Source organism: Sminthopsis crassicaudata, chromosome 4 (genome assembly GCF_048593235.1).
Source record: "Sminthopsis crassicaudata isolate SCR6 chromosome 4, ASM4859323v1, whole genome shotgun sequence".
Lineage (NCBI taxonomy): Eukaryota > Metazoa > Chordata > Mammalia > Dasyuromorphia > Dasyuridae > Sminthopsis > Sminthopsis crassicaudata.
In genome coordinates, this window is record NC_133620.1 from 107,053,115 (window position 1) to 107,080,755 (window position 27,641).

At 38.3% G+C, this 27,641-nt stretch overlaps 1 protein-coding gene and 1 long non-coding RNA gene across 4 annotated transcripts in view; one reads left to right on the plus strand and one right to left on the minus strand.

Moving 5' to 3' along the window:
- The window catches only part of LOC141565678 (uncharacterized), a 155,945-nt gene that overhangs the window by 17,757 nt on the left and 110,547 nt on the right, over window positions 1-27,641 (plus strand). The gene's annotated exons all lie outside the window — the stretch shown is intronic.
- Window positions 15,670-27,641, minus strand: part of RD3 (RD3 regulator of GUCY2D) — a 29,258-nt gene continuing 17,286 nt past the window's right edge. Inside the window, exons 3-4 of one of the 3 annotated variants that reach the window (XM_074309086.1) lie at window positions 23,885-24,190; window positions 15,670-16,142 (exon numbers count right to left, since the gene is read on the minus strand). In XM_074309086.1, coding sequence (XP_074165187.1) covers window positions 15,842-16,142; window positions 23,885-24,180 — 597 coding nt within the window. In that variant the 5' untranslated portion in view covers window positions 24,181-24,190 and the 3' untranslated portion in view covers window positions 15,670-15,841. Of the gene's footprint in view, window positions 16,143-23,884; window positions 24,397-27,641 lie in introns of all 3 variants that reach the window. The other 2 variants (XM_074309087.1, XM_074309088.1) reach the window with 2 other exon arrangements.

Below are 27,641 nucleotides of genomic sequence, written 5' to 3' on the forward strand. Positions count from 1 at the left end.
AATACATTAAAATATACATATTTTTTGTGATAGCAAAGAATTGGAAATAAAGTAGATGCCTATCAGTTGGGTATGTTTGAATAAATTGTGGTACATTAATGGAACATTACTATGCTGTAGGAAATGACTAATATGAATATAGAGGAGCATGGAAAGATTCATACTATCTGATACAGAGTGAAGTAACACTCACTGTACAACAGTGTAAATGGTAGGGACAACACACACACACACACACACACAAACCAAAACTGCATTGTAAAAGTATAAAGAACAAACAAGACTTGAAAGAAAAGATATTAAAAGTCATTTTTAACATATTCCTTTGCAGAGGTGGGAAGTTCACAAGTGTTGAACATTGTACATATTTGAGGGGGTTTTCCCCTCTTGTTTTCTTCTTTTAAAAATATTTGTTATATGTGATAGCTCTCCAGGAGGAGGAGGAATATTGGGGGAAATTATTCTGATTTTAAAAAGCCAAAAGACATCAATAAAACTTATTTTTAAAAAATTCAAATGTTCCTATTTGTCTGTGATTCTTTCTGGCCTTTTCTTTTCTGTGCATAAAAAACAAAAACAAAACAGATTTAATAACCCTTTTTCTTTTTTGGCAAGTCTATTCTAACTTCCTAACTTCTCCAACCTCCTTCCCCAATTAAAAAAAAAAAAAACAAAACAAATGAATATGAATAATTAAGCACAACAAATTGTCATCATGGCTAAATTTGAAAATGTCTTTTTCTATATCTTGAGTTCCAAGTAATCACAAATTTGTGCACTGTGTATTGACTAGATTTGAAGCACTTTGAAACTGGAAATTGCTGAATAAATGCTCGAGATTTACCAGTATGTGAAATTCAATAGAATTATTTCTGCAGGGTGTTCATTTTTACTTTTCATTTCACTATTTCAGGAATGTGTCTTCTCTCTGCTGACTTAGTTCATGGCCTGTCTGTAACTTAGTAGTTGATATTTGAGAGCTGTAGAGAGAGAGGAGAGAAGAAGGGGAAAGAGAGACAAAGAAAGGGAGAGAGGAAGGGAGGGAGACAGAGAAAGGAAAGGGAATTGAAGGAGGGAGGGAGGAGAGATAGAAAGGAAGGAAAGGAGGGAGAGAGGGAAGGACGGAGAAAGAGAGGCAAGAGAAATGGGGAAAGAGGGAGAGAGAGGGAGGGAGGGAGAGGGAAAAGGAGGGAGGGAAGGAGAGAGAAAAAGAGTGAGAGAGACAGAAACAGAGGGAGAGAGAGAGAGACTGAGAGAGACAGAGAGAGACAGAGACAGAGAGACAGAGAGAGTTTCCCTTGAAACTGTCTGACGAAGAGCTCCTGGGACCTTGGCTAACCTTGTTAGAGGTACAGTTGACCTTTCCAACTTGATAGATTCTAATAGAGCTTAGATTCCACTATCAAATTTGTCAAGAATTGTTAGGATTACAAAGTGAGAACTCAGGTTGACGGGACAATCCACATATTTAGTTCCGGCCTTTAGGGGGAGTTTACACCTTTGAACTTCTGAGGAGGAGTTTACATATTTAAAGGAGTTTACACCTTTAAAAGGAGTTCTGAAAAGGAGTTTACACAACCTTTAAAAGGAGCAAGTTCATTGGTTGAAGTAATTTTCCCACAAGCCCCTGAGTTCTCATATGCCCATTCTCTGGGAGGATAAAAGAGGTAGCAATGAGCCTGGAGTTAGTCTGGCTGGGAGATTGAGTTGAGACGGTGGTCTGGAAAGATAACTGAGAGATGATCAGAACTTTACATTTTGGTACCCCTTAAAGCTCAAGGTAATATCAATGTCATTGTTACATGTAGAAGTTTTCCTGTGTGTACATCTTAGTAACCAAAAAAATTCTGAAACTAAAGATATTCTTGCTGGGAAGGTCAGAGAGGAACTGAAGGGAGGGAGAGAATTTGGATATTTATACTATGTCCTGAAATGAAATAGCAGAGAAATAGTTCCTAAGACTTGGACTATTTCTAGTTTACAATTAGTGCTGCCTCATGTACTTTTAGACTAAATATCCTATTCCTAGACTTTTGGCTAATTATTCAGGCATTCGGATGAACACTTCTTTGGATCATGCCTGGTCACACAAAATTTTACATTATAAGGAATTCCTAATGATAATAAATTAAACAGTGTTTTCTACTCTTTAGATTGTTTCTAAAGACTCAAATGTCTTACAAATTTCTAAAATCTTATTTTTGATTTATGGAATAAAACAAGCATTTCTATAACAGTACAATGAAAAGATGATTTGGTTTCTTTAGTTAGAAAAATCCTTGTCAAACAGAACATAGCAGCACAGAAATTAAAATTAAGTCAATACAGTGTAAACCTAGTTGATCTTCTCCCCCATCCTTCATCCTCCATATCTGAGACTTCCAATTGTAATGTATCAAGGAAAAGCATTTCTTTTGTTAGAAGTGGTGAAATTTTCAAATATACCAGCAGAGGACATACTTTTTCTATTTTCAAATTTACTCAAGCAATAAAAACATCCTTGGTTACAAAAGAACATTTATCTTTTTGTCAGGAAATTAAAATGCATCATTATAGAATGACACCCCATGGTCTCTTCAAGTGAGCATAATATAATCTAGAAATCAAAAATTAAAATCAATTCAAAGCACATTTTTGTGGCATTTTGAAGCTAATTAAAATATCACAGTCCTCTTTTTGTTTTCTTTTACTTGAGGAGAGAGCACCACACTATTTTATTATTTATTTATGCTCATTGCTGCCTTTTGTTTTTCCATCAGTGTCATTTTGGAATAGTCTTCCATCCACGCTAGCAAACCTTTCTTCATAACAGTTATTTAAAAAGAAAGAAAAACAGCTCTAACACATGGGACAAAGCGTGATGCTATTTTTAAAAGACCATTGCATCTTAGAATTCTGCCATGACTTCAGGCTTTAAATATTAACTATATGAATAGTGCTTGGTCAAGTTTATTGATTTTTTGATTAAAGCTTTATTTGGGTAAATTATGATACTTGCTAGAATGTAATTTATGTGTTTTTATGTATATATAATATTGATGTTATATAGGCTCTGAAATTCATTCTTCCTACTCAATAAGTCCGGAGGCTCAGAGCCCAGTTACTACTTCTCCTGTAAAGGTTTCAGAGGTAATTCTGAGGGGCTGGGGGTCTCTAATACGATCAAACACAAGTCCTTTTCCAGTGTGTTCCCCCCCCATCAATGAACTAATTAGTATCAATTAGTATCAAAAGAATGTTTACTGAGAAGGTATATAATAAACAAAGGACAGAAATGCAAAAATGTTCCCATTAAAGTTGGGCATGCAATCCCCCTATTTATCTAATTAGTCTTTAGGAAAATGGTCTCATATTTAAAGTGATTACTACAAAATGCTCCCCTCCCAAAGTTCAATTCTAGGTGTGGCCATAGACATTAGATGAGTTGCTCTTGCTTGGAAGAATTTGATATGTTCCAGATTCACCTAAAATCTGGAAAGAATAAATCCAAATAGACAAAATAAATAGCAGTTCCATATGTTCACAGCCCATAGTGGCTAATTTTTTAGAAGCCCGACCAAGCCTCTATGTGGATTAGTAGCAGAGCACATTGGCTATAGCCTCACCATTACACAGATTAAAATATTAGAGGCAGTTTCAATGAAGGAGAGTGAAGGGAAAACCCAATATATATAAGAATATACAAATAGTAGTTTAAAAAAAAAAGTTGGGAAAATTGGAAAGCAGTCTAGTAGAAATTGGGTATAGACCTGTATCTTATACCATTTATTAAGATAAACCAAAATAAATATGTAACCTAGATATTAAGGGAGATATTAAAGTGGAAGAATGAAACATATCTATCAAATTTATGGAATGGAAAGAATTTATAAGCAAATAAGGGATAGCATTGTGAGATGTAAAGTGGATAATTTTGATAACATCAAATTAAAAAGATTTTGAACAAATAAAACCAATGTAGCCAAAATTAGAAGGAAAGCAGAAAATTGGGGAAGAATTTTAATAGTTTCTCAGATAAAGATCTCAAATATGTAAAGAACTTTGTCAAATTTATAAAAATATGTCGTTCCCCACTTGATAGATGGTAAAAGAAATGGATAAAAGATGGAGAAATCAACTCTACATATAGTCATGTAAAAAAATGAGCTAAATCATTATTGATTAGAGAAAAGCAAATTAAAACAATTTTGAGATATTTTATACCTTTCCAAGTAGTTAAAATGATAGAAAATGACAAATGTTGGAAATGTAGGAAATGTAGGAAAATTGGGACACTAATAAATTATTGGTGGAACTGTGAACTGATTCAACTATTTTAGAGAGTAATCTAAAATTATTCCCAAAGAATTATAAAACTTCATATACCCTTTGACCCAATACTACTATTACTAGGTCTGTTTCCCAAGGTGATCAGAGAAAAAGGAAAAGAATCTAAATGTTCTAAAATTATTTATAGTGGCTCTCTCTGTAGGGGCAAAGAACTGGAAATTGAGGGAATTTCTAAATTGCTAAACAAGTCATGGTATATGATTGGTGATGGAATACTACTACAGTATAAAAAATGATAAGCAAGTTGATTTTAGAAAAACATTAAAAGATCTGTGTGAAATTAACAGAAACAAGAGAAGATTGGATATAATAACAGCAATATTGTTTAAGGAATAACTATGAAAGATTTATTCTGAGTGTTATAAGTACTCAAATTAACTACAAAAGGCCTGTGACGGAAGATGCTATCTACCTCCAGAGGAAGACCTGATAAACAGATGTATGCATAGTATAATTTCTCACACACACACATATGTCAGATGGTGGCCTTTGTTTGTGTGGAGTGAGGAGGGATGGGGGGAGAGGGACAGTGTGCAACTTAGAATGGAACAAAAAAAACTAATTTTTAAAAAAGAACATAGAAATAGGAGATGACTTGGCATAATAAACAGCACTAATGTTCCCCAAAGTGGGAAAGGGAATTTGCAAAACAAACAAACAAACCCAACAACATAGTTCAAAGCCAGTCTTATAGATCCTTTAGTTAATTGAAGACTTAGTTTATCCCACTGTTGTATTGGAAGAAAATATCTTTATTCAAATTTTAGATGTAGGATAAGTAAAAAGCTTCTTCATAACTTGATGAAAATGATTCCATATAGAACCTGCCTAGTTAGACAGCTGTTATTAGCACACTTTTAGTGTACATTGTTCTCACATTGAAGAACATTATTTAACTAGTTTGTCTAAAGCAAAGGTGTTAAATAACAAAGATAATTTGCAGATCTTGAATCAATATGCATCAAGGCAGGCATCTATTTGAATTTGATACCACCTGTCTAAGGTAAGTAGAGTAATTGCTATGATATAAAACTTGTCCTATATTATAGATATAATGCGACTATACAGAAACAAATCTGGATTTCATGTGTATTTTATGAAAATCAATCTATTTTATAGTCATATGAAGAAAATGACATAAATTGTTCTTATGCCAGCCAGTAGAGACTTGGAATTAAGAAACTAGGCATGATCTTGTTTGTGTGTCTAATATGAAGGCTCATCACTTACTAATTTAAATGAAAATTTGCCTCCTTGAGAAATGGGCAGATAATTGTAAGGTGATAACTGGGAATCAGCTCTGTCACTGTTTGCCTGCCACCAGCTAGCTTGGGAAAACCTATCTGATCTCTGTCTTTGAGCTTCAATTTCATCTGTAAATTAGTAGGTCTGACTAAATAATCTCCTTTGAATTCTATGAAAAAAAAATGAATCTGGGAGGGGAAGATCCTCAGGATTTCTGGTCAGTCATACTGAGAACTGTGGAAGACCTTAGTTTTGAAAAGGCTAAAAAGTCTCCCACTGCATCCAGGGCCATCTCCAGTCATCCTGACCTAAACCTGGATGATGATGCTGAAAGGGAAAGTGAGGCAGATGACTTAGCCCAGTCCTCTCTCACTTATATCCAATTTACTTGCATGTCATGATGTCACCCCCCTGATGTCATGGTCCTCTTCGAAAACAAAGGACAAACATTTTCATTTTATTTTTGTCTGTCTTGTACACATGTGTCTATCTTAAATTTGTAAGCTATATAACCTTAAAGAGCAAATTACTTAAATTCTCTGAAATATAGTTTTCTCATCTATAAAATGAGGATAATAATATTTTCATTACTTTCCCTATGGGATTATTGGTGATGTAGCAAATATGTTCCGAGTTCACTATCCCAGAGTTCGGTTGCTACTTCTCCCACTCTGGGTTCCTAGGTACCCTGAGGGATTTGGAGCATCCCTAATGTCATCGGCCCAATTCTGATTAGTTGCATTTCTCCCACTGTTAGCCACTAGAGACTAGTGAGTGCCCTAGTTTCATTTTATCACATAATATCAAATAGCTTTTAGAGATAGAATAAGAATAAAAATACAAATAATCCTTCCTCCTTCAATATTTCAAGAGCATACTCTTCTCTATTCTACCTTGATCTCTGGGGTGGGGTGGGGAATGGACTAAGCATATTTCTGTATATTATTGATCCAACCAATCAAGATGTGGCAAGTGTCCTCATCACAGCTAGATCACTTCCAAAGATCACTTCTTGTTCTTCTGGGTATTAATACTGGACCAACCGCAGAACCTGGAATGGACTTAGGTTCTCAGACTCCAGGAAGCTTTCTCACCTGGCCTTTTAAAACTCACCAGGTGAGAACCTCTCTATTAATCTCCTTCATCTGAAATGGACAGAATGGCAAGGGGAAGGACCAAATAAGAGCTGTTTTTATAGGGCCATGTGTCAGCCTCAGAGAAGAGAAAGCTCTTCCCTTAAAGCAGTTGTTTTCATCTACTACCAACCAAGTAAAGACCGGTTGACAAGCAGGGAAGGGGCCTCTGGAGGATCTTCCACCTCCGGTCTACAACCAACTGAAAAAGGTTCTTTCTAATCACAGTCAGCAGACCAGTTACAGGATATCTCTGCATGCTTCATGGCCCTACTTTCATTAGGTATCACGGGAGAATCCCCTCAGGGGCAGACCAGGTCAGAGCTCTCTGGGCTTGTGTCAGTCCTCAGTGTATAGAGGAAGCACTTTCTAGGCCTTCAAGCTACCACTTATGACAACTAATAAAAGACAGCATGTCCCAAGAAGACATGGATAGACTCAATTCAACCAATGTTTATTAAGCACCTAATTTAATTATAAAAATATATAATATTTAGTTATACATTAAATACAGTTATATATAATAATATGATTAATTATAATGTCTGAGGAAGTGCTAGATGATATAGTGGATGGAGCAACAGACTTGGAGATGGGGAGATCTTAATTCAACTCCAGCCTCAGGCACTAGCTGTGTGACCCTGGGCCAGTCACTTAACTCTGTATGCCTCAGTTTCCTCATCTGTAAAGTGAGCTGGAGAAGGAATGACACGCCACTCCGTATCTTTGTTGTCAAGAAAAGTGCACAATATCACAAAGGATTCAGACATGACTGAACTTAATATTTATATAAATAATAATAAATAAAAATAATGAAAGATATAAAAGAAACATGACTAGATAATAATATCTAGCCAGATTTTAAACAGATAGAAATGCCAGCTTGTCATGGATATGGGGAATAGCATTAACATGATTTTTCTAGTACTTGGCAGGGACAAAACTGACACAACAAACTCATTGGCATTCTCAAGGTCAAAAGCAAGAGGTCAGGAGCTTTTCAGAGACTGAGTTATGCTAAGCCATCATTTCATTACTCCATTTATTTATATGGAAGCAGGAAAAAGAGTTGGGGGTTTGGAGTCAAGCAGAACTGAGGGTAAAGGGTTAATGGCTATGAGGTCCTGGGCAAATCACTTAACCCTATGGGCCTTGGCCCACTAGTTAAGACTTCATATTCATTTTTTCCCCTGAGGCAATTGGGGTCAAGTGACTTGCCCAGGGTCACACAGACCAGATTTGGGGCACCACCTAACTGCCCCAAATATTACATTTTAAATGGATGTCTGCATTGTTCTTCTGCCCTAGCTTGTCCATTGAATGAGTAGTGGAGGGAGTTCCCTTTCTGATGAAATCCCTGATCCTTTCCCATTTTAAGATATGGACACCCTTTGATCATTTCAACTGGAAGAAACTTTAGAGAGCTTTCTAGAGTTCAACTCCCCCATTGTACAAATCGGAGATAAGGCCTGGAGAATTTAACTAATTTAGTGAGTGTCACGTAATAAATTAACGATGGGATCAGGACTAAATGTGAGTCTCCTCATCCACATTCTTTCCATGCCGCATTCGCGGCGAAGAAGGAATGGAGTCAGGCCCAGTTTGTGGCAGATAAGCTCAATCCTTCCTCCTGGGAATTAGGGGAGGGAGTTCCAGAAGGTACAAGAAGAGACAGTTGATTTTTTGGTATTCCCAGAGAGATTGTAAGTTTCCCTTGGTTCCATGAGTTCTGCACTTGATAGGTGTTCAAATGATTTCCTGTTGAACAAATCTTCCCGGTCTCCCCAGTCCCCTTACTTCATTTCCCCATTTACTAGCTCAGAAGCTAACAGCATTGCTCAGGAGCTGACATCTATCCTCCAAGACTGGGTTGCAATAACTTCCTCTGCTGCCAAGATTATTCATGCCCTTTTCTAACCCTCCTGTCATTTGGGGAAATGGGGACTCAGGACATCTGTCAGCAGGCAATGAGCCTGTGTGCATAATTCATCAGTAGTCTGCCACAGCTCAAATCAACAAAGCCATTTGGATTTTCATTTTTATTGGTTGGCATCCAGTTTCAGTGGGACTGTAACAACTGAAAATGACATCTAAACCAGAGGAGAAGAAATGACATCTGAGCAGTGTAGCAAAGGAAAAGAAAAGGAAGTTGTCTGTGTGTCTCTTCCCCTGTGCCTCGCTGTGAGAAGAGGGGTTGATGTTTTGATTTCTGCTGGGGATTAAATGGTCACAAGCATCAAAAGGGATAGATAAGGTGAGGCTTGGAAGCTCTGGGAATTGAATTTTAGGAGATCAAGAGGCCAGGCAGTATCTCTTTAGAGAAACATCTTTAGAACGCAGAAAAAGATTTTATGGAGGAATTAAGGGTTGCGTGTTTTGGATGCTGCAAATACTACTACATACATAATACAGAGGCTTTCCCACGCAGCAGTGGATGATGAAACACAGGGCTTGGGAGGGAAGTGCACTGCAGTGGAGTGGGCAAAGAACTAAATTTAATATTAAAAGAACTTGGATTGAATTACTCATATGACTTTAAGCAAGTTACTTAACAATTCCAGGCCTCAGTTTCTTAATTTGAGGAATGGGTGGGACAAGACAATCTCTGAATCTTTTCCAGTTCTAAAAATCTGATGATCCTGATTCCTAGTACAAGTCCTACTTCAAAGAAAATGAGATAACTTTTCCTTTACTATTGGTGAAAAACTGTATCTGCCTCAAATTGTTCACGAATAAGAGAATCAGAACTGTAAGTATTCAAAACTGCTCCTGGAACAAATTCATTTGAGGAAGAAGAGATTCGGAGCATGAAGAATAGTTCTATGGCTGGCAGAATTCCCATTGGGGAAAGCGACCTGTTATTCAGACAGTCTTAGTTTTTGCATCTATGAAAAAAAAAAAAAAAACCCATCACTTGAGTGGTGGCCAGTCTACAAATCAAAGTTCAGGATCAATGATTATTGCGGAGAAGAGGCAGAAAAGTACACAATCTGACCCACAACATCTAAGGGCTAAATTAGTTCAAACCTCTACCCAAAGGTATCTTCTGGCTTTAAATCTACAGTCTTATGAAGCATGAATCCTTCTACCAGGTGACCAACAAGTGGCTATTGAACCACTTTTTGAAAACCTTCATTGAAAAAGAACCCATCACTTCCTAAAACTGAAATCCCGTCCAGTTGTAGGATTCTGTGAAGCAGCCTATTCCACATTGGGACAGCTCTAATTATGAAGAAGCTTTTCATCATTTTAAGTTAAAATATCCTTCTTTCTTAACTTCTATCTATCCGTCCCAACTCTGCCTTCCAGGGTCAAGCAAAACAAAATGAATTCTTCTTCCACAATACAGAACTTCAAATAGTTGGAAGCAGTGATGATGTCCCTCCTAAGTTCTTCTCTTTTCCTGGTTAAATTCAGCACACTGTCTGAACGCTGGTGAGTAAAAATTACAAATAAATGTATTAAACAAGTGATCTGAAGTCATTCAATTACATGAAAACTACATTTGTGCAGAAGATAAATTCACTTTGGACTTTTTTAAAGATCTGCATGTAATGTAATTCATGGAAGGTTCCAAAGAGAGCTAGGAAAATGTGGAAAGATTTGAGAAAGGGAACTTGTTATACCAAGCTGTATTACTCAATTTTAAGTAATCCTCAGTGATGAATGAGAGAGCAATAATAATTACTCACCACGAGGCAGTGGATGGAGCACCAGCCCTGAAGTTCAAATATGGCCTCAGACACTTAACACTTCCTAGCTGTGTGACCCTGGGGAAGTCACTTAACCCCAATTGCCTCAGCCAAAATAATAATAATTAAAAAATAATAATAGTAATAATTACTCACCTTTGCAATATCCATCAGAGTTTTCAATGGCTTTTCCCCTCTCACCACAACTTTGTGAAGCAGGAAGTACAAATATTATTGTTTCTGTTTTACAGATGAGTGAATTCACAGACATACAACTAGTGACTGTCCATCTTGGGCTCTGGCCTTCACCTCTTAGCCCCATGTCCAGAGCTCTTTGCTGTAGACCATACATTCCTCATAATCCAAAATTCATTTCTATTTGGCCTTAGGATGCCCTGTTTGAGTTTTATGTTTTGTTTTGTGGGGCAAACTCTGATCATACTTTAGTGAATGAAAAAGTTGCTGAGTGAAAGAAGACATTTAGGATTATTTTTTTTTCTAATAGCAATAAGATATAAATAGAATACCAGGGAGCAGGAAGATTTATTTATCTTCATAAGTTCAAATTGTTCTCAGAAACTTCCTGGATGTGTGATGCTGGGCCAGTGACTTAACCCTGTTTCCCTCAATTTCCTTATTTGTAAAATGGGCAGGAGAATGAAATGGTAAACCATTCCAATATGTTTGCCAAGAAAACCTCAAATGTGGCACAAGTGAAATAAGTGAACAAAAAAGAAGATAGTTGAGAATTGATCAGAGTGGAGGATGAATAGGAGAGGACAATGAGAAATTGTTTATTCTCTCAGCGTTAACACTAAAATTGGAATCATCTAACTTATGTTCAACCAGCCTATGCTACATAACAAAAATTTTTCTACTAAAAACAAGACAATTTTTAAAAAGAATCAATTTCCTCAACTGAAAAATATAATAATGGTCCTTACCTCTAGGGTTACTGTTAAAATCAAATGAGATAATACTTATAAAAGACTTAGCTCAGTGCTTGGCACATAGGAGGTGCTTATTAAATAAATGTCTCCTTTTCCCCTTTTTTGTCTGCTAAGGATAGGATAGGAGGGACTTAATTAACATCATAATAATATATCAGGTTAGACATTGTGATTGTGAATTTAAAGAGTAGAAAGCCAGGTAGTCCATCTCCCTCCTTACAGAGATAAAGAAATTGAGATCTAGAAAGTATTTGTGACTTGCCCAAATTCTCACCGGTAAGAAATAAAATAGTATTCACACTTAGGACCACTAACTCTAAGTCCAGGGCTCACTGCAATGCAACAAACAATCTTTAGATTTCACTACTGGCTTCCCAGGCCAGAATTTTGCAAATGGCCCATGAGCAACAGAGAATTTTTTTTTCTTTTTGTTGAGAGAATTGGGGTGGAGTGACTTGCCCAGGGTCACACAGCCAGGACGGGTGAAGTGTCTGAGGTCGGATTTGAGCCCGGGTCCTCCTGACTTCAGGGCTGCTGCTCCATCCACTGCACTACATAGGTACCCCAATAGAGAAATTTAAAATGACATTATGGGGGCAGTTAGGTGGCCCAGGGGAGTCAGGAGCACCTGAGTTCAAGTGCAGCCTCAGACACTTAAGTCTGCCTGTCATTTAATGGCTTCCTCAACAACAAAACATTATAACTACATTACCAATTGAGGCAATGCTGAGATTAAAAGTGCTATTATGTCCTTTGAAAAATCTAAATATTATTACAATACAGGGACACATGAGGGCGCTTTAACTAGGTAAAGTCAGAGCAATTCCACAGCTAGACAGGGAGAGAATTCACGGATAATGGTGACCCGAGAGTCAATGGCAGATTCTGTTATCCTTAGGTCCATCCTTCTCGCCTTGGAGGTTCACAAGAGACATTGTGGTACTCTTCCCTTAGAATCCTACACAGTCCTCCATCGGCATTTGAAGCCCTTCCTAGTCTAGCCGCCTCCTACTCTATTCCCCAGTATTACTCTTTGGTCCAGTGGCCCCGGCCTCCTGGCTGCTCCAGAAACAAGACGCTCGGGCTTTTGGCCGTGGCCATTCTCTCTGGCTGCCTAGCACTCGCCCTCTCTTCTGCTCTGACCTCCTTGGCTGCCTTTGAGTCCCAACTAAAATCCCACCTTCTGCAGAAAGTCTTCCCTCACTCTCTTGATTCCAGCACTTTTCCTTCTTTTAATTGTTTTCTGTTTGCTTTCTATGCAGCTTGCTTTATAAATATATTCTTGCCTGTTGACTTCTCCATAAGATTTTAAACTTCTTTTGCTTCTTTTTGAGTAGTGATACAATGAATAATCCTGTTTTGAGTCTATTTATTAAATGGCCTTGTTATAGTACACTTTTTTCCCATATCTGCACTTTTATACCATGTTTTCTCTTAGCATAGTATCTGGTACATAGTTGGTGCTTATTAAATGTTTATCAGTCGACTGATGGAGAAAATGCCAATAATTCAGATTAAACCTAAAAGTTTGTCATGTGTACTGTTAGAAACCAGTTATTAAAACATTTATCTCTAAATAGTCATAGTATTTTCAATTATATTTTGATTGCATATCCTTCCCACCTGTCACCTAAAACCTCTCACCATCAATCTCTCACTTGAAGATAAAACAAGAAAAATTTCATTTGTGATTTTCTCACTGAATCTTAATGAAAGTCAGTTACATTTCATGGTATTGTGTGGTTCCCTTAGGGCTTTCTGCCGCATAGAACCTTTTGGGTTGTAGAAAGAATCAGTTTCTGTATTGATAATACCATCTCCCCTGCCCAAAATTGCTCCAAGATTGATTTATGGCTACACTTCTGAAACCATTCTCCCAAAAGTGAAAATATAACACTGAACATCTGATAAGGTCAGAATATTGGGCAGGTTTAGACTTCCCAGCCGATATCTATGCAAGCAAAGGGAAGGAATTATTTAGCAATTACTCAGATTTGGGAAAGCATTAAATGAGATTCTCAATTATTTATGCTATGGAACAGGATAGCCCCCCCCCCCCAACCATTTTCACTGGATGTTGGTATGTGTTGTCTATGGCTCCTTCACTTCTAGATTAATCTTTTTCCCTCCTATAGTGTCTTTGCTCACACTGTCTGATTAATTTGCATTCTGACCAATCACAGACAAGAAGGGGCTGCTTTAGACTGTGCTAACCAGTAATTTGCCTTAGATTGAAGGTGTTGCTATTAATTGTTCCCCAAATGGTTAATTCACATACAGATCGTACAGAAAGTATGTAGGATGATGAAGGGAATACCAGTTTTGGAATCAAAGAAATCCCAGATTTCTTATTTGTTCAGCTCAGTCATTTTTCAATCACATCCTATTCTTTGTGACCCATTTGGGGTTTTCTTGGCAAAGGTGCTGAAATGGTTTGCCATCTCCAGCTCGTTTTACATATGGGGAAACCGAGGCAAATGGGATAGGAGACTTGCCCAGAGTAACACAGCTAGGAAGTGTCTGAGGTCAGATTTGAACTCATGAAGATGAAGCTGACTGACTTCAGGCTCAGCACTCTTATTTACTGCACCAATTCTGAGCCTTAGGTTCCTCACCTGTAAAATGAGAGTTGGCTAGGATGGAAAATAATGGGATTATGTGAGAAAAGTTGCTAAACTGTTCATGCTCAGGCAATCACTGCTGGTCATACATGCCTGGGACATCAATGAGAGGTATAAAATATCTGTAGCAGCTATTTGTGTGGCAAAGAAAAAACAAGGAATAGAGTTTGTTTAAAGAATGGCTGACTAATGTACATATAATGCATTGTTATCATGCAGTGAGACTATTTGATGTAGAGGGCCATATATGGCCAGCCTTAGAGCCAGGAGGATGTGGGTTCAGGTTCTGCCCACGACATTTAATGGGCTGTGCCACTGCAGGTGCCTCTCTTAACTGATGAGAATATTCAGTAGTTTGGAAAGATCTGAGTTACAGATGAATTACTGATCTGCATTAGTGCAGGATGATTAGTTTCCTTACCAGAGATTTCCTGGTCTAAACTAATGACATTGTAGGAATGACAACTATTAGGAATTCATAGAAACAGGGAAAAAACTTGTGTGAATTGATGTGGAACAAAGAAAGACCAGGAAACATGCATAATTGGTGCAAGGATATAAATGAAAACAATATTGGGAAACACAACAGAATTTAGATCAAATGCAATGATCAATCGATGATTCCCGATGACTGATGCTGGAATGCACCTCCTTCCTTGGCTTAAAGAGATGGTTTGTTTCTAGATGCACATCAATTCTTCTCTGTCAGTTGGAAGTCTCAGCCACTTTATTAAGACAGCTTTGTTTTATATGAGGACTATTATTGAGGGTCAGGGATGGAGATGGGGTGGAATTTGGTTTAAAAAGATAAATGCTTCAATAAAACACATTTTTGAATTTTTGGTTTTCATATTTTTTTCAAAACTCAAAATTGAGTAAGAAGATTTGAACTAGATGATTATTATGGTCCCTTGCAACTCTCAATGCCCTGCTTTCCTAATAGGCAAAACTTATAGGGAGGGCCTTCTCAGAGCACTTATATCCTGGGTGCTGTCATGTCAGTCTACCAGTAGAATTTTAGGAGACCTGCAAGACACCAGATACTTAAATGTTTCTTGGGGGGCTAACTTGGGTGATGGATGTGGAGGGGAAATGGGCTTTAGGCCCTGCTCCGTCATAGCCCAGAGTTTACAGGCTCAGGAACTGAGGAATTGCCAGATGGCCGGTAGGGAACAGTCTGTTAGGATAAGATAGGATTCTTAACCTCGTTGGGTCTGTTTCCCTCATCTTATAAAATGAGGGGTTTGGACTCGCTCTGTAAGGTTCCAACCAACTCTGACTTATTGAGTTTGAAAAAAAAAAAGAAAAAGAAAAGAAAATCCCAAAGAATAGAAATGATTAAACCGGCACCACTCAACAACAAAAGTCAACATGGAGGAATAATTAAACCTAAGAAGACTCCACACCTTGGGGGTTAGAGGTCTTAGCAGGAAGGCAAAGTTGTCCACTTGCTCTTAGAGACAGGGATATGGAATGGGGACATTTGTCTACCCAATACTAATGATGGAGAACTCTTCTATTTGATCTTAAAAAAATAATAATAAAACAACTAGGATGATAGTGGTCTGAAGTCTCCAACACACTTCTGTGGGTTGTAGGATCACGAATTGTGGGCTCTTTCAACCTTATGTACTCCCTAGATCTTGACTGCCACTGACTGGCTTAGGTCTGTATAAATAAGGCCTCAAACCCATAATTATCCTTAGAATTGGTATATTCATTGGTTCCTCACTCCTGGTCCAGAATCTCAGAAACGGAGCAAGGAGAGCATGTCAGACTGGAACAGGTAACGGGGGACTGGAAGGGGAAAAGGCAGCATCTGTGGATGAAACCTAGCTAACCAAGTCATTCCTGGGCCTCCAGCCCTTTTCTCAGTTATTGTCTTTGTGCATCTGGAATTCGGGCATACTCCAGACCCTGGGGGTGGGATGGATGTCCCTCTCCACATCCTCTGAGATGGTCCTGATGTCACTGGCGAACGGGAAGATGCGGGAACGGGTCCTAAAGGTGGTCAGGGAGAGGGAGCCCCGGGACCGCATGTTCCACTGCTTGGTCAGCTTCCTGACGTCCTCCTCTTCCTTCATCTTCTCCAGTACTTCCTGTAGGACGGAGCGGAAGAGCTGGGATACCTCATGGACTTCGGGCTCATATTCAGCGATGAGCTGCCGGAACCTAGGAGAAGCCCAAGAGTCAGAGGGCAGGACACATCATGCAACATTCAGCTTTAAACACTGTTTTTATCCCCGCTGTTTCCTTCCTCTTCCTCCAAGGAAGTCCATTCTTTGACCCTTCACTTCATTAAGGGAATATTGCAATTCTAGTTTCTCCCAATGAAGACTCTATTTGTGTGTTCATATGCTTGCAAGAAATATAGCATAATAAAACAACCAGGATAGAGTACCAGCTCTGAATTCAAGAGGATCTGAGTTCAAATCCAGCCTCAGACATTTAATACTTCCTAGCTGTGTGATACTGGGCAAATCACTTACCCCCAATTGCCCCACTAAAAATAAAAAAAGCTCCAAGAATCATTGCATCATCAAAGGATGCCATATAAATTATGAAAAATTTAGACTTCTTGGTCTAAGTGGCAGAACTAGGAACAAGGAATGCTGAGGCGGATTTGAGTTTAATGTAAGGAAACACTCATTAATAATTAGCAAAATGTGGTCTCTTAAGAGGTGGTGAATTCCCCCTTACTGCCCTATAAAATAGATTGTGAAAATATTGTTCCCATTTTATTTAGGATGAAGTGAACTTTTAAGAGTTTTTAATGAGGCTTAAGAAGTTAAGATGGTTGGATGACCATCTGCTATTAAAAGGACCATAGGGAGTTGGGGGGGGGGCAGAGCGGTGATCAAGGGATCAGGAACACTAGTTTCGGGGTCAGCAGATCTGGTTCACACCTCATCTCTGCTACTATTTGTGCGTTCTTGGGAAAGTCATTTAATTTCCCCAGGCTCCTGTTTTCTCATCTGTAAGATAAAGAGATTATAGAAGCCAGGAAAGCAAAGCTGATGGAAAGAAAATAAATAGTTGTTAATTGAAGACATTTATTTTTGATATTTAATATTTTATTTTTTAAAGATAGTTTTCAACATTTACTTTTATAATATTTGATTTCCATTTTTTCTCTCTCAGGCTTTTCCCCTCACCAAGATAACAATCTGATATGTTATAATACAATCATTTAAAACATTTCCACATTAGTCGTGTAGTGAGAGAAGAATTGGAACAAAAGGGAAAAACCACAAGAAAGAAAAAAAGTGAAAATAGTATACTTTAATTGGCATGAAAACTCCATAGCTCTTTCTGTGAATGTGGATAGTGTTTTCCATCACAAGTCTAGAATTAGAAGAATTTTAATTTAATTAAAGAATTAATTTTTAATTTAATTAAAGAATTAACTTTTTAAAAGAAGGATTTGGACCATGTGGCTTAGGAAATTCTTCTCAGCTCTGGATCCATGACCTGAGTTTGAGTCCTGTCACTTATTAGCTGTGTGACATTGGTCAAAGTGACTAAAGTTTCCATGCCTCACCTTTTTCACATACATAGTTTCTCTCTTTTTTTTTTTTTACTTAATAATTTTTTATTATATATATATTTTTTATAATATTATCCCTTGTATTCATTTTTCCAAATTATCCCCCCCTCTCTCTATTCCCTCCCCCCGATGACAGGCAATACATACATAGTTTCTCAAAAGTCAGGGCAGTTTTAAGTAACTGTAAATTGAATTAGGACTTTTAGGACACCCTTTGAAAAAAGGGGAATTAGGGTTTGTCTGTACCCTGTAAGGTAGAGTTATTCTAAGGATCAAACCAAATGAAAAACTCTGTGTGTGTGTGTGTGTGTGTGTGTGTGTGTGTGTGTGTGTGTGTATACATATATATATATATATATATATATATGTATATATATATATATATATATATATATGTATACACACACACACATTATAATTGTCAACTGTTATAAAGTATTGTGATTCACTTCCTGAGATGAGACAAGAACCATCCTATTTTGTAATTTCTCATACTACAGTAACAAGTGAGCCAACATACTTCCTTCTTTGTTCTCTGATAGCAGAGTCTGTATGTATTTTGATGTTCTTGACCATTGAAAAAAGATGGTGGAAGGACTCTTTCTCTGGCCCTGGAGTCTTAAATGGAGGGCAAAAAAATGAAAGGACAAATTTGCACCAAGAAAATCTCAATAGGGCATAAAAAGAAAACTGAAATTGGAATCCGAGGTCTTGTTTCTCACACATACTATCTTCAAGAGCTTGGGAAAGTCACTTAATTTCTCTGTGCATGCGTTTTCTCATCTTTAAAACAAGGGCATTGGTCCCTTTTCTTTAAAATTGTTGGAATGAGGAAGATGGGAGGGAAAAAATAAATGTTTGTTAATTGAAAAATAAAATAAAAATTTAAAAACAGATGGTGTTGGTCTAAATAATCTCTGAGGTCACTCATAGCTCAAAATGTATGATGCTACTATATGTTTATGATTTATACAACTAGCTCTATTAAGTGTTCACAGGCCCTATGAGGTATGCAGGGTAATGGTGATTGTCCCATTGCCTCATCTCTAATTTCTCACTAAGCTGGAGGTCATCCTGCATCCTTAAGGACTATGTCCATGGACCATGAGAAAAGTACTTTGCAAACCATAGAAGTGCTATATAAAATAGAATTACTAATTTTATTATAAGAAGAGCTTCAATGGCATACTCTTCTTAATTACATTGCAAATCTTAAAGTACTTATGTAAGAAATAATTGGTTTTCCTATTATTCCTCTTTGTATTTTGGATGGTGGACCAGTGCAATGATGGAGAGAAAGCTGGATCTCTCTCTTTCCCTATGGCTGACCATCTCATAATCCAATCAGGACTATCCCTCTGCAAAATTGGGAAATAAGCAAATTGCAGAGCCTTTTCCTTGTCTCTTTTTTCTCTATTCTGAAAGGCACCTTCCTAAAAAAGAAAGACTTCTCTTGTTCTATCTCCTCATCCATAACACAGCGACACACCACACACACTATAACAACCTTGAAGACAGAAACTATAGTTGCATTACTTTCTTCAGTATTTAGCCCAGTGCCTGACATACTAAATAAATGCTTCTTGACTTAACTTACTGTACAAGTAAATCACATTACTGATTGCTTGTTCTCTTCCTTTCATCAAACCCTCACCTCCCTTCAAATTAACCTTTTCAGACTAGTTTATCGAAAGGGATGATAATAGTTCAGATTCCAACAGGACTCATTTCACAACAGCCTTATAAAATAGATTGTGAAAATATTGTCCCCATTTTATTTAGGATGAACTGAACTTTTAAGAAGTTAATGCCTTTATCTGCACCCAGAGAGAGACTGTGGGGACTGAGTGTGGATCTCAACATAGTATTTTCATTCTTTTTGTTGTTGTTTGCTTGTTTTGTTTTCTTTCTCATTTTTTCCCCTTTGATCTAATTTTTCTTGTGCAGCATGATACTTGTGAGGGAGAAGGAAGGAAGAAAAAAATTTGGAACATAAGGGGATTGTTGAAAATTATCTATGCATATGTTTTGAAAATAAAAAGCTTTAATTTAAAAAAAAAAAAAGAAAAAGAAATTAGCGCCTTGTACACAGTCACAATAATAGTGGGAGATAAAGCCAAAAACTTAAACATGGGTCCTACTTAGATCAGCATGCTTCCTATTGCACAATCCCTTATTCCCTCTCTCTCCTTTTTAGGATAAAAGTGCACTTGAATGACAGTTGGTACTCCTCAGGAGTTAAAATTTGTTTTACTAGGAACTACCTGGAAATATAATACATTAACCCCAAGGAATGCCTGAAATATTTGAGGTTTCATATATTATTAATACAGGAACTTTAGAATGACTATGCAAAGTCAAAGGTATGGTGTATTTAGCCTAGAAATTTGACTTGGACAGAGCCACTAAAGGTCAGCTTAAAAATGTTCACTTTGGCTGAGAATTGGAAATCAAACAAATGCTATCAATTGGGAAATGGCTAAACAAACTGTAGTATATAATTGTTTTTTTTTTTTTTTTTTTTTTTTTCTGTTCCAATAAGCCAGGAAAGTTAACCATGGCTCCAGGGATTTCTTTTTTTTTTTTTTTTTTTTTAATTTTTATTTTATTTTATAATTATAACATTTTTTTGACAGTACATATGCATGGGTAATTCTCCACAACATTATCCCTTGCATTTACTTCTATTCAGATTTTTTCCCTTCCTCTCCCAACCCCCTCCCCCAGATGGCAAGCAGTCTTATATATGTTAAATATATTACAGTATATTCTAGATACAATATATGTGTGTAGAACCGAATTTTTTGTTGCACAGGAAGAATTGGATTCAGAAGGTAAAAATAACAGTTTACATTCATTTCCCAGTGTTCCTTTTCTGGATGTAGCTGGTTCTGTCCATCATTAATCAATTGGAATTGGATTAGCTCTTCTCTATGTTGAAGAAATCCACTTCCATCAGCATACATCCTCGTACAGTATCATTGTTGAAGTGTATAATGATCTTCTGGTTCTGCTCGTTTCACTCAGGATCAGTTGATGTAAGTCTCTCCAAGCCTCTCTGTATTTCTCCTGTTGGTCATTTCTTATAGAACAATAATATTCCATAACATTCATATACCATAATTTACCCAACCATTCTCCAATTGATGGACATCCATTCATCTTCCAGCTTCTAGCCACTATGAAAAGGGCTGCCACAAACATTTTGGCACATACAGGTCCCTTTCCCTTCTTTAGTAGTTCCTTGGGGTATAAGCCCAGTAGTAGTATGGCTGGGTCAAAGGGTATGCACAGTTTGATAACTTTTTGGGCATAATTCCAGATTGCTCTCCAGAATGGTTGGATTCTTTCACAACTCCACCAACAATGCATCAGTGTCCCAGTTTTCCCACAGCCCCTCCAACATTCATCGTTATTTGTTCCTGTCATCTTAGCCAATCTGACAGGTGTGTAATGATACCTCAGAGTTGTCTTAATTTGCATTTCTCTGATCAATAGTGATTTGGAACACTCTTTCATATGAGTGGAAATAGTTTTAATTTCATCATCTGAAAATTGTCTGTTCATATCCTTTGACCATTTATCAATTGGAGAATGGCTTGATTTCTTATAAATTAAAGTCAATTCTCTGTATATTTTGGAGATGAGGCCTTTATCAGAACCTTTAACTGTAAAAATGTTTTCCCAATTTGTTACTTCCCTTCTAATCTTGTTTGCATTAGTTTTGTTTGTGCAGAAACTTTTTAATTTGGTGTAATCAAAATGATCTATTTTGTGATCAATAATGGTCTCTAGTTCTCCCTTGGACACAAACTCCTTCCTCCTCCACAAGTCTGAGAGGTAAACCATCCCATGTTCCTCCAATTTATTTATGATTTCGTTCTTTATGCCTAAATCTTGGACCCATTTTGATCGTATCTTAGTATGTGGTGTTAAATGTGGGTCCATGCCTAGTTTCTGCCATACTAATTTCCAGTTTTCCCAGCAGTTTTTGTCAAATAATGAATTCTTATCCCAAAATTTGGGATCTTTGGGTTTGTCAAAGATTAGATTGCTATTTTTATTCACTATCTTGCCCTGTGCATCTAACCTATTCCACTGATCAACTATTCTATTTCTTAGCCAGTACCAAATGGTTTTGGTGACTATTGCTTTATAATATAGCTTTAAATCAGGTACACTTAGACCACCTTCCTCTGACTTTTTTTTCATTACTTCCCTTGCAATTCTCGACCTTTTATTCTTCCATATGAATTTTGTTGTTATTTTTTCTAGGTCATTAAAATAGTTTCTTGGGAGTCTGATTGGTATAGCACTAAATAAATAGATTAGTTTGGGGAGTATTGTCATCTTTATTATATTCGCTCGGCCTATCCAAGAACACTGAATGTCTTTCCAATTATTTAAATCTGACTTTATTTTTGTGGCAAGTGTTTTGTAATTTTGCTCATATAATTCCTGACTCTCCTTTGGTAGATATATTCCCAAATATTTTATACTATCGACTGTTATTTTGAATGGAATTTCTCTTTGTATCTCTTGCTGTTGGATTGTGTTGGTAATGTATAAAAATCCTGAGGATTTATGTGGATTTATTTTGTATCCTGCGACTTTGCTAAAATTCTGAATTATTTCTAATAGCTTTTTAGCAGAGTCTTTGGGGTTCTCTAAGTATACCATCATGTCATCTGTAGTATATAATTGTAATGAATCTTGTGCTGTAAAAAATGACAAGCAGGATAATTTCAGAAAAACCTGGACTTACATGAACTGATGATGCAAAATGAAATGAGCAGAGCCAGGAGAACATTGTACATAGTGACCGCAATATTGTTCAGTGAAGAAGTGTGAATTCTCAGCAATTCAGTGGTCTAAGACAATCCCAAAGGACTAATGAGGAAGCATGCTATCTGATTCCAGAGAAAGAACGGATATTGATTGAAACATGCTGTTTCCATGTTGTTTTTTTCTCCTTTCATTCAAGTCTTCTTGTATAAAATTACTGATATGGAATTTTTAAAAAAGAAAAGGATATTTATATACAGAAATATTTAGAGTAGCTCTTTTCTGGTGGCAAAGAATTGGAAACTCTGGGGAGATCCATCAACAGGAGAATGGCTGAACAAATTGTGGTGAATGAAATATTATTGTGCTTTAAGAAATGATGAGCAGGATGCTCTTAGAAAAACCTGCAATTGGTCCGCTTCGAAAATGAAGGATGAAAAACAAAAAGAAGATATAAAGCTCAATGGTCAGACCAACAAGTTGGTGAATTGTTTGGTGCAGACAGGGACCTGAGCCATCAGAATAACTGGATTGAATAATTTCATAACAATGGAACCATTCTCACTGTTTCCCCATCTGGAACTAGGCCTCTCATGGTAAACACAATAACAGTTTTTTTCTAGTGAGGTCACCAAATTTAATAGCTAGTTGTCCTAGCAACACATACGAACATGACTTTAAGGAACAATAAAAAAAAATTCTGTCCCTTTCCTGGATATTGACCAGTGGCTCGGAAGCCATGAGGCTGCGTACTTTGGGTAAGCCCTGCCCTGGTGTATGGCCTTAGACTTAGCTTGGAGTGAAACATCTCTTCCATTTTCCATTGGCCCAGGCATTATTTATTTTTATTTATTTATTTATTCCAGATATTCTTTGAAGGCCTTTTCCCTGGCCATTGCCAAGCCCTACGGCCTGTATTCTGGCCGTCCTCCTCATCCCCTCCCACCACATTCTGGACTTTGCCCTTGGGACCCTAAGATCTGATAGGTGAGCCTTATCTTGTCCATAACCATTTTCAAACAAATCATTTCCAAACCGTGTCCGTCTGCACGTATTCCTTCTTGCCTCCACCTCCTCCCTCCCAGCTAAGGTCAAAGGCAATTCTAGGTGGACTCGGCAGCCAGGTATGGTCCAGGTCAGAGTTAATTTCATGAACTCGTTCTTCTTTTTCCTATATTTTCTCCAAATCATTATGGAACCTGCCATTTACACGTGGGAAGCTGGAAAAAAGCTTTGTTATTACTATAAAGTTTCCTTTTTCTCAACTACTGTGAGAGATGTTTTTATGGGATGGGGACAGGGCTATCTGCACTCCTCAGATTATAATATATGGACTCCATAATAATAATATATAATAAAATTGCTCCAATATAGTAGAAGGAGTTCTGAATTAGAATCAGTCTTGGGGTCATATCCCAATAGTGCCACTTATTATTTACATGCTGTCGGCACTTAAGCTCTCCATACTGTGTATGTGTAATGAGAGAGCTGGACTGGAGCCCCTCCAAACTCCCCTGGAGCCCTGAAGCTTTATTTCACGAACTGCCGCTGCCCCCTTCCCTCACTCAGTCACACGCCGTACCTGAGGATCATGGGCCCACAGTAGGAAGGGTGGATCTTGGTGCACGTGTCCTCCAGCTGCAGTCGCTCTCCGGGGCTCAGGTCATAGGCGTTCCTGGGTGGGCTGGCCAGCCAACTGTAGTCAACTCCGGTTCGGATCTTGCGGTACTCGTTCTCCCGCTCCCGGTGCTGTTTCTCAGCTTCCTTCGTCTGCCAATCCAGCTCCATCATCAGGGTCTCAATCACCATCTCGGCTGGACTTCTGGCAGTCAGCCTGGGGGAGGTCTCGCTCCATCGGAACCACGGAACCAGGGACATGGCCTGGGTGCTGCTGGGCGCGTGGGTGCAGGGACAGGGAATAGAAAGAGGGTCGGGTCAGAAGGTGGTCTCGCGCTGTGCTCAACTGCAGACACACTTACATCAGGACCCCTCTTCACCCCAGAAATGTGTGTGTGTGTCATTTAATCTCATCAGTTTATTCATCAGTTGGGTTCCTTCTAGCTAGCCCATCCAATCCCACTACATTAGTAGTTCCTCGAGACGACATGATGGTAATTAGGGAGGACATGGCTCCCCCAAAAATATTCTCTCTTTCAAAAACAAGGTGTGTGTCGGAGGCCACCAAAAGGTCCCTATTTACTGACAAAAACATTCTCTCTGTTTTCCCATCTGCCTCAGCATCCTACTCTGCCCCTTACCTGTTCCAGGTATGTACGGGGGAAGCCCGTCACTGGGCATGGAGAATTCTCATGAACTGCCTCCTCCTTGCCTGGCTACCCTCCTCCCTACCTAGTATTAATTGCTGCTCTTGTTTTCAGTGGAGAATTCGTGGGAAAGCTAATTGCTAACAAGAAGGCCCTCAGCCTTCATTCTTAGGGAGCTCATCAGAGATGAGAAAAGACAGGCAAAGTACAGAAGGAAAGGGAATTTGAAGGCCCTGAAACCATAGGATAGACTATACTTATTCTCCCTTAGTTAGAATGAAACATTTTCAAATTTTCTTGAGAGAATAACCTGAGGACAGAGCAGTGGGCCCAAAGCTGAGGGGACCAGGGATTCCAGCTTTTGGCTATTACATGTCAACTCTGATGAAAGATGATATGGATAGGGGAAGAGTGCTGGATTTGGAGTCAGAGAAAGTGGGACTTCTCACCAGCCAGCTGTTTGATCTTGGGACTAATGTAGCACTGGGTGCCATGATGCCGGACTGGGAGGTGGGACGACTGAGTTAGAATCCAGCCTCGTTAACGTCTGCTTGTGTGATCCTAGCTAAGTTATTAAAGTTCTCGGACTCAGTTTCCTCATCTGTAAAATGGAGATAACAGGGACATGGATCTCACAGGTTATTGTAAGGATCAAATTAGATAATGTATGTGAAACACTTTGCAAATTCTTATAGATGATCATGATTATGAAACCACTGTATTCATCTGTAAAATAAGAAAAATAAATTAAAATTAAGCTATTTTTAATTTTAAATGCTAAGATTAAATAGAGGCCAGGTGACTATTTGTCAGAGATACTGTACGAAGGATTCCTATTTAGGTATAGGTTGGATTAGATAATCCACTAATGCCTAGATTATTCTGTGATTTTCTTCTCTGCTTCTATATAATTCCTTATTTGAGAAAACTTCCTTGATTAATCCCCACCGCTCGTGTGACTCTTCCTGCAAATTATTGCCTTTGGACCTTGCAGAAACAGTTTGTATAATAGTTTGCCTTGGCCCACCATCCTCATCTCCCTCAAGAAATCAAACAAGATATTTCTGGCCGTCAGCAGCAACCTGACCTCAGGGAATTCCATTCCATCTTTCTGTTCCACCAACAGGAAAGTAATAGGATTAGAAGGAAGCCAGAGAACTTCTGGCATTGAATGAAGTAGAAAGGAATTAGTCTTTGCCAAAAAACAATTTTAAATCACCAATAAAGACACCAACAAATCATCCTTGCCTCAGGGCACATCCTGACCCACGGCCGTTTTCTGGTAAATTTGCATCGATCCTGCATGATGGATCAAGTTGCTAAGACAGCCGAGATGACCCCACTGTGTCCAATTATTTTGGATTTGGGAATTTTAGCCGTCTTAATGACCGTGTGGTAAGTTGCTTGAAGCATGAGAAAACAGTTCATTCAAAATTATACCTAGAAAGAGCTTCAGTTAGAAATCTAAGCCAGTATTGCCTCACTCAAATTGTTCCCTGCTTAGGAAAAAGAAACTGAGCCCCCCTGTGCAAGGGGATGTACAAGCACTGACTAGTAAGTGACTAACCCACATTGGGATTAGTTTTGTTTTTAAAAGTAGTTTTTAAAACACCAGCCCTGAATTCAGGAGGACCCGAGTTCAAATCTGACCTCAGACACTTAACACTTCCTGGCTGTGTGACCCTGGGCAAGTCACTTATCCCCAGCCTCAGGAAAAAAGAAAGAAAGGATAGCTTTTATTGGCAGAATTCATGGGACAATCATAATATGCTACCGTATAGGAAAGGGGAAGCTGTATTAGGCAGGGAAGAATATTTACAGGAAATTCCATAGGATAAGGAGAGTGATAATATTATTACTCAAAACATGGACTCCAATACAATGTAGTATTGTTAGTGATTTGGGGGCCTGCTATTCTATTATTGAGGCAGAATACAGAGTAGAAGGGACTGTGCACAAGAGAGAGTAATGGTCATTGCATTAGCGCTCTAATGCTGGCATGACAGTACTGGAATCCCACATTCCCATCCCCATGAGGATCGTTGGTTCTCTGGGACCTTGGTTGGTTCACTCTGAAAACTAAGGGGAATGTCTCATGTCTATGTTCCTTAGGAGAGTGGGCGCTTATATAATTAGAAACAGCAGCTGACATTTACAGTGCTTTTTGGTTTGCAGCACCTCTGCTAGGTAGGCAGTGGGAGAATTATTAACCCATTTTACAGACTCAGACGTTAAGAGTCTTGACTGATGACAAAAGTGGTATGAGAAGTGGAAAATGGATTTTCTAACTCCAACTTAGGTAATGTCCTAACTCCTAACGCTCACTTCCAATATCTTATCAGTTGCCAAGTCTTGTCATTTCTACCTTCATCACACTTCTCGTGACTACCCCACTGTAGAGACCCTCATCACCTTGTTCTTGAACTACTGAAAAGCCTGCTGACCTGCTCACCACCTAATATCCATCCCCATGCCAGCTGCCAAACTGATCTTCCTCCCTCTCCTTTGCCTCTAGGATCAAATTCAGCGACTTTCTCTTGCCTGCGAGGTCAAACATAAAATCCTCTTCTTGGTTTGTAAATCCTTCCACAAGCTGCCCTCTTCCAACCGTTCAGTCTTCTTGTACCTTATACTTCTCTTGTACTTTGCAGTCCTTGCTGTTCCTTTCACAAGACACTTCATCTCCCTGATTCCACACGTTTCCCTGTTCCTGATGCTTTGAACTCTCTGTTCCTCCACGTCTCTTCCTCATGGCTTCTCTGGCTACTTCTGCTGCTTTGGCTTCCCTTCTGCATTTCCTCCTGTTCTTCCCTGTGTATGTTATCCAGGAGTTTAGTTTTAAGCATAAATCTATATGTGGCTTATGGGAAAGTGTCCCACTGAGCAGTGTGTTCCTTATTATGTTTACCTGTGAGCCGGACTTAATCGTCTTTTGATGGAGGAAGAGCTAAATTGTAAGAGTAAAAGCATCACTTCCTACTTTTCTCATACACACTCCAGTATTACAAACAACAGAATCAATTCAATCCAAGGAACATTAGACCATCTGTGATGGGAAAGGGGGATTGAAAACTG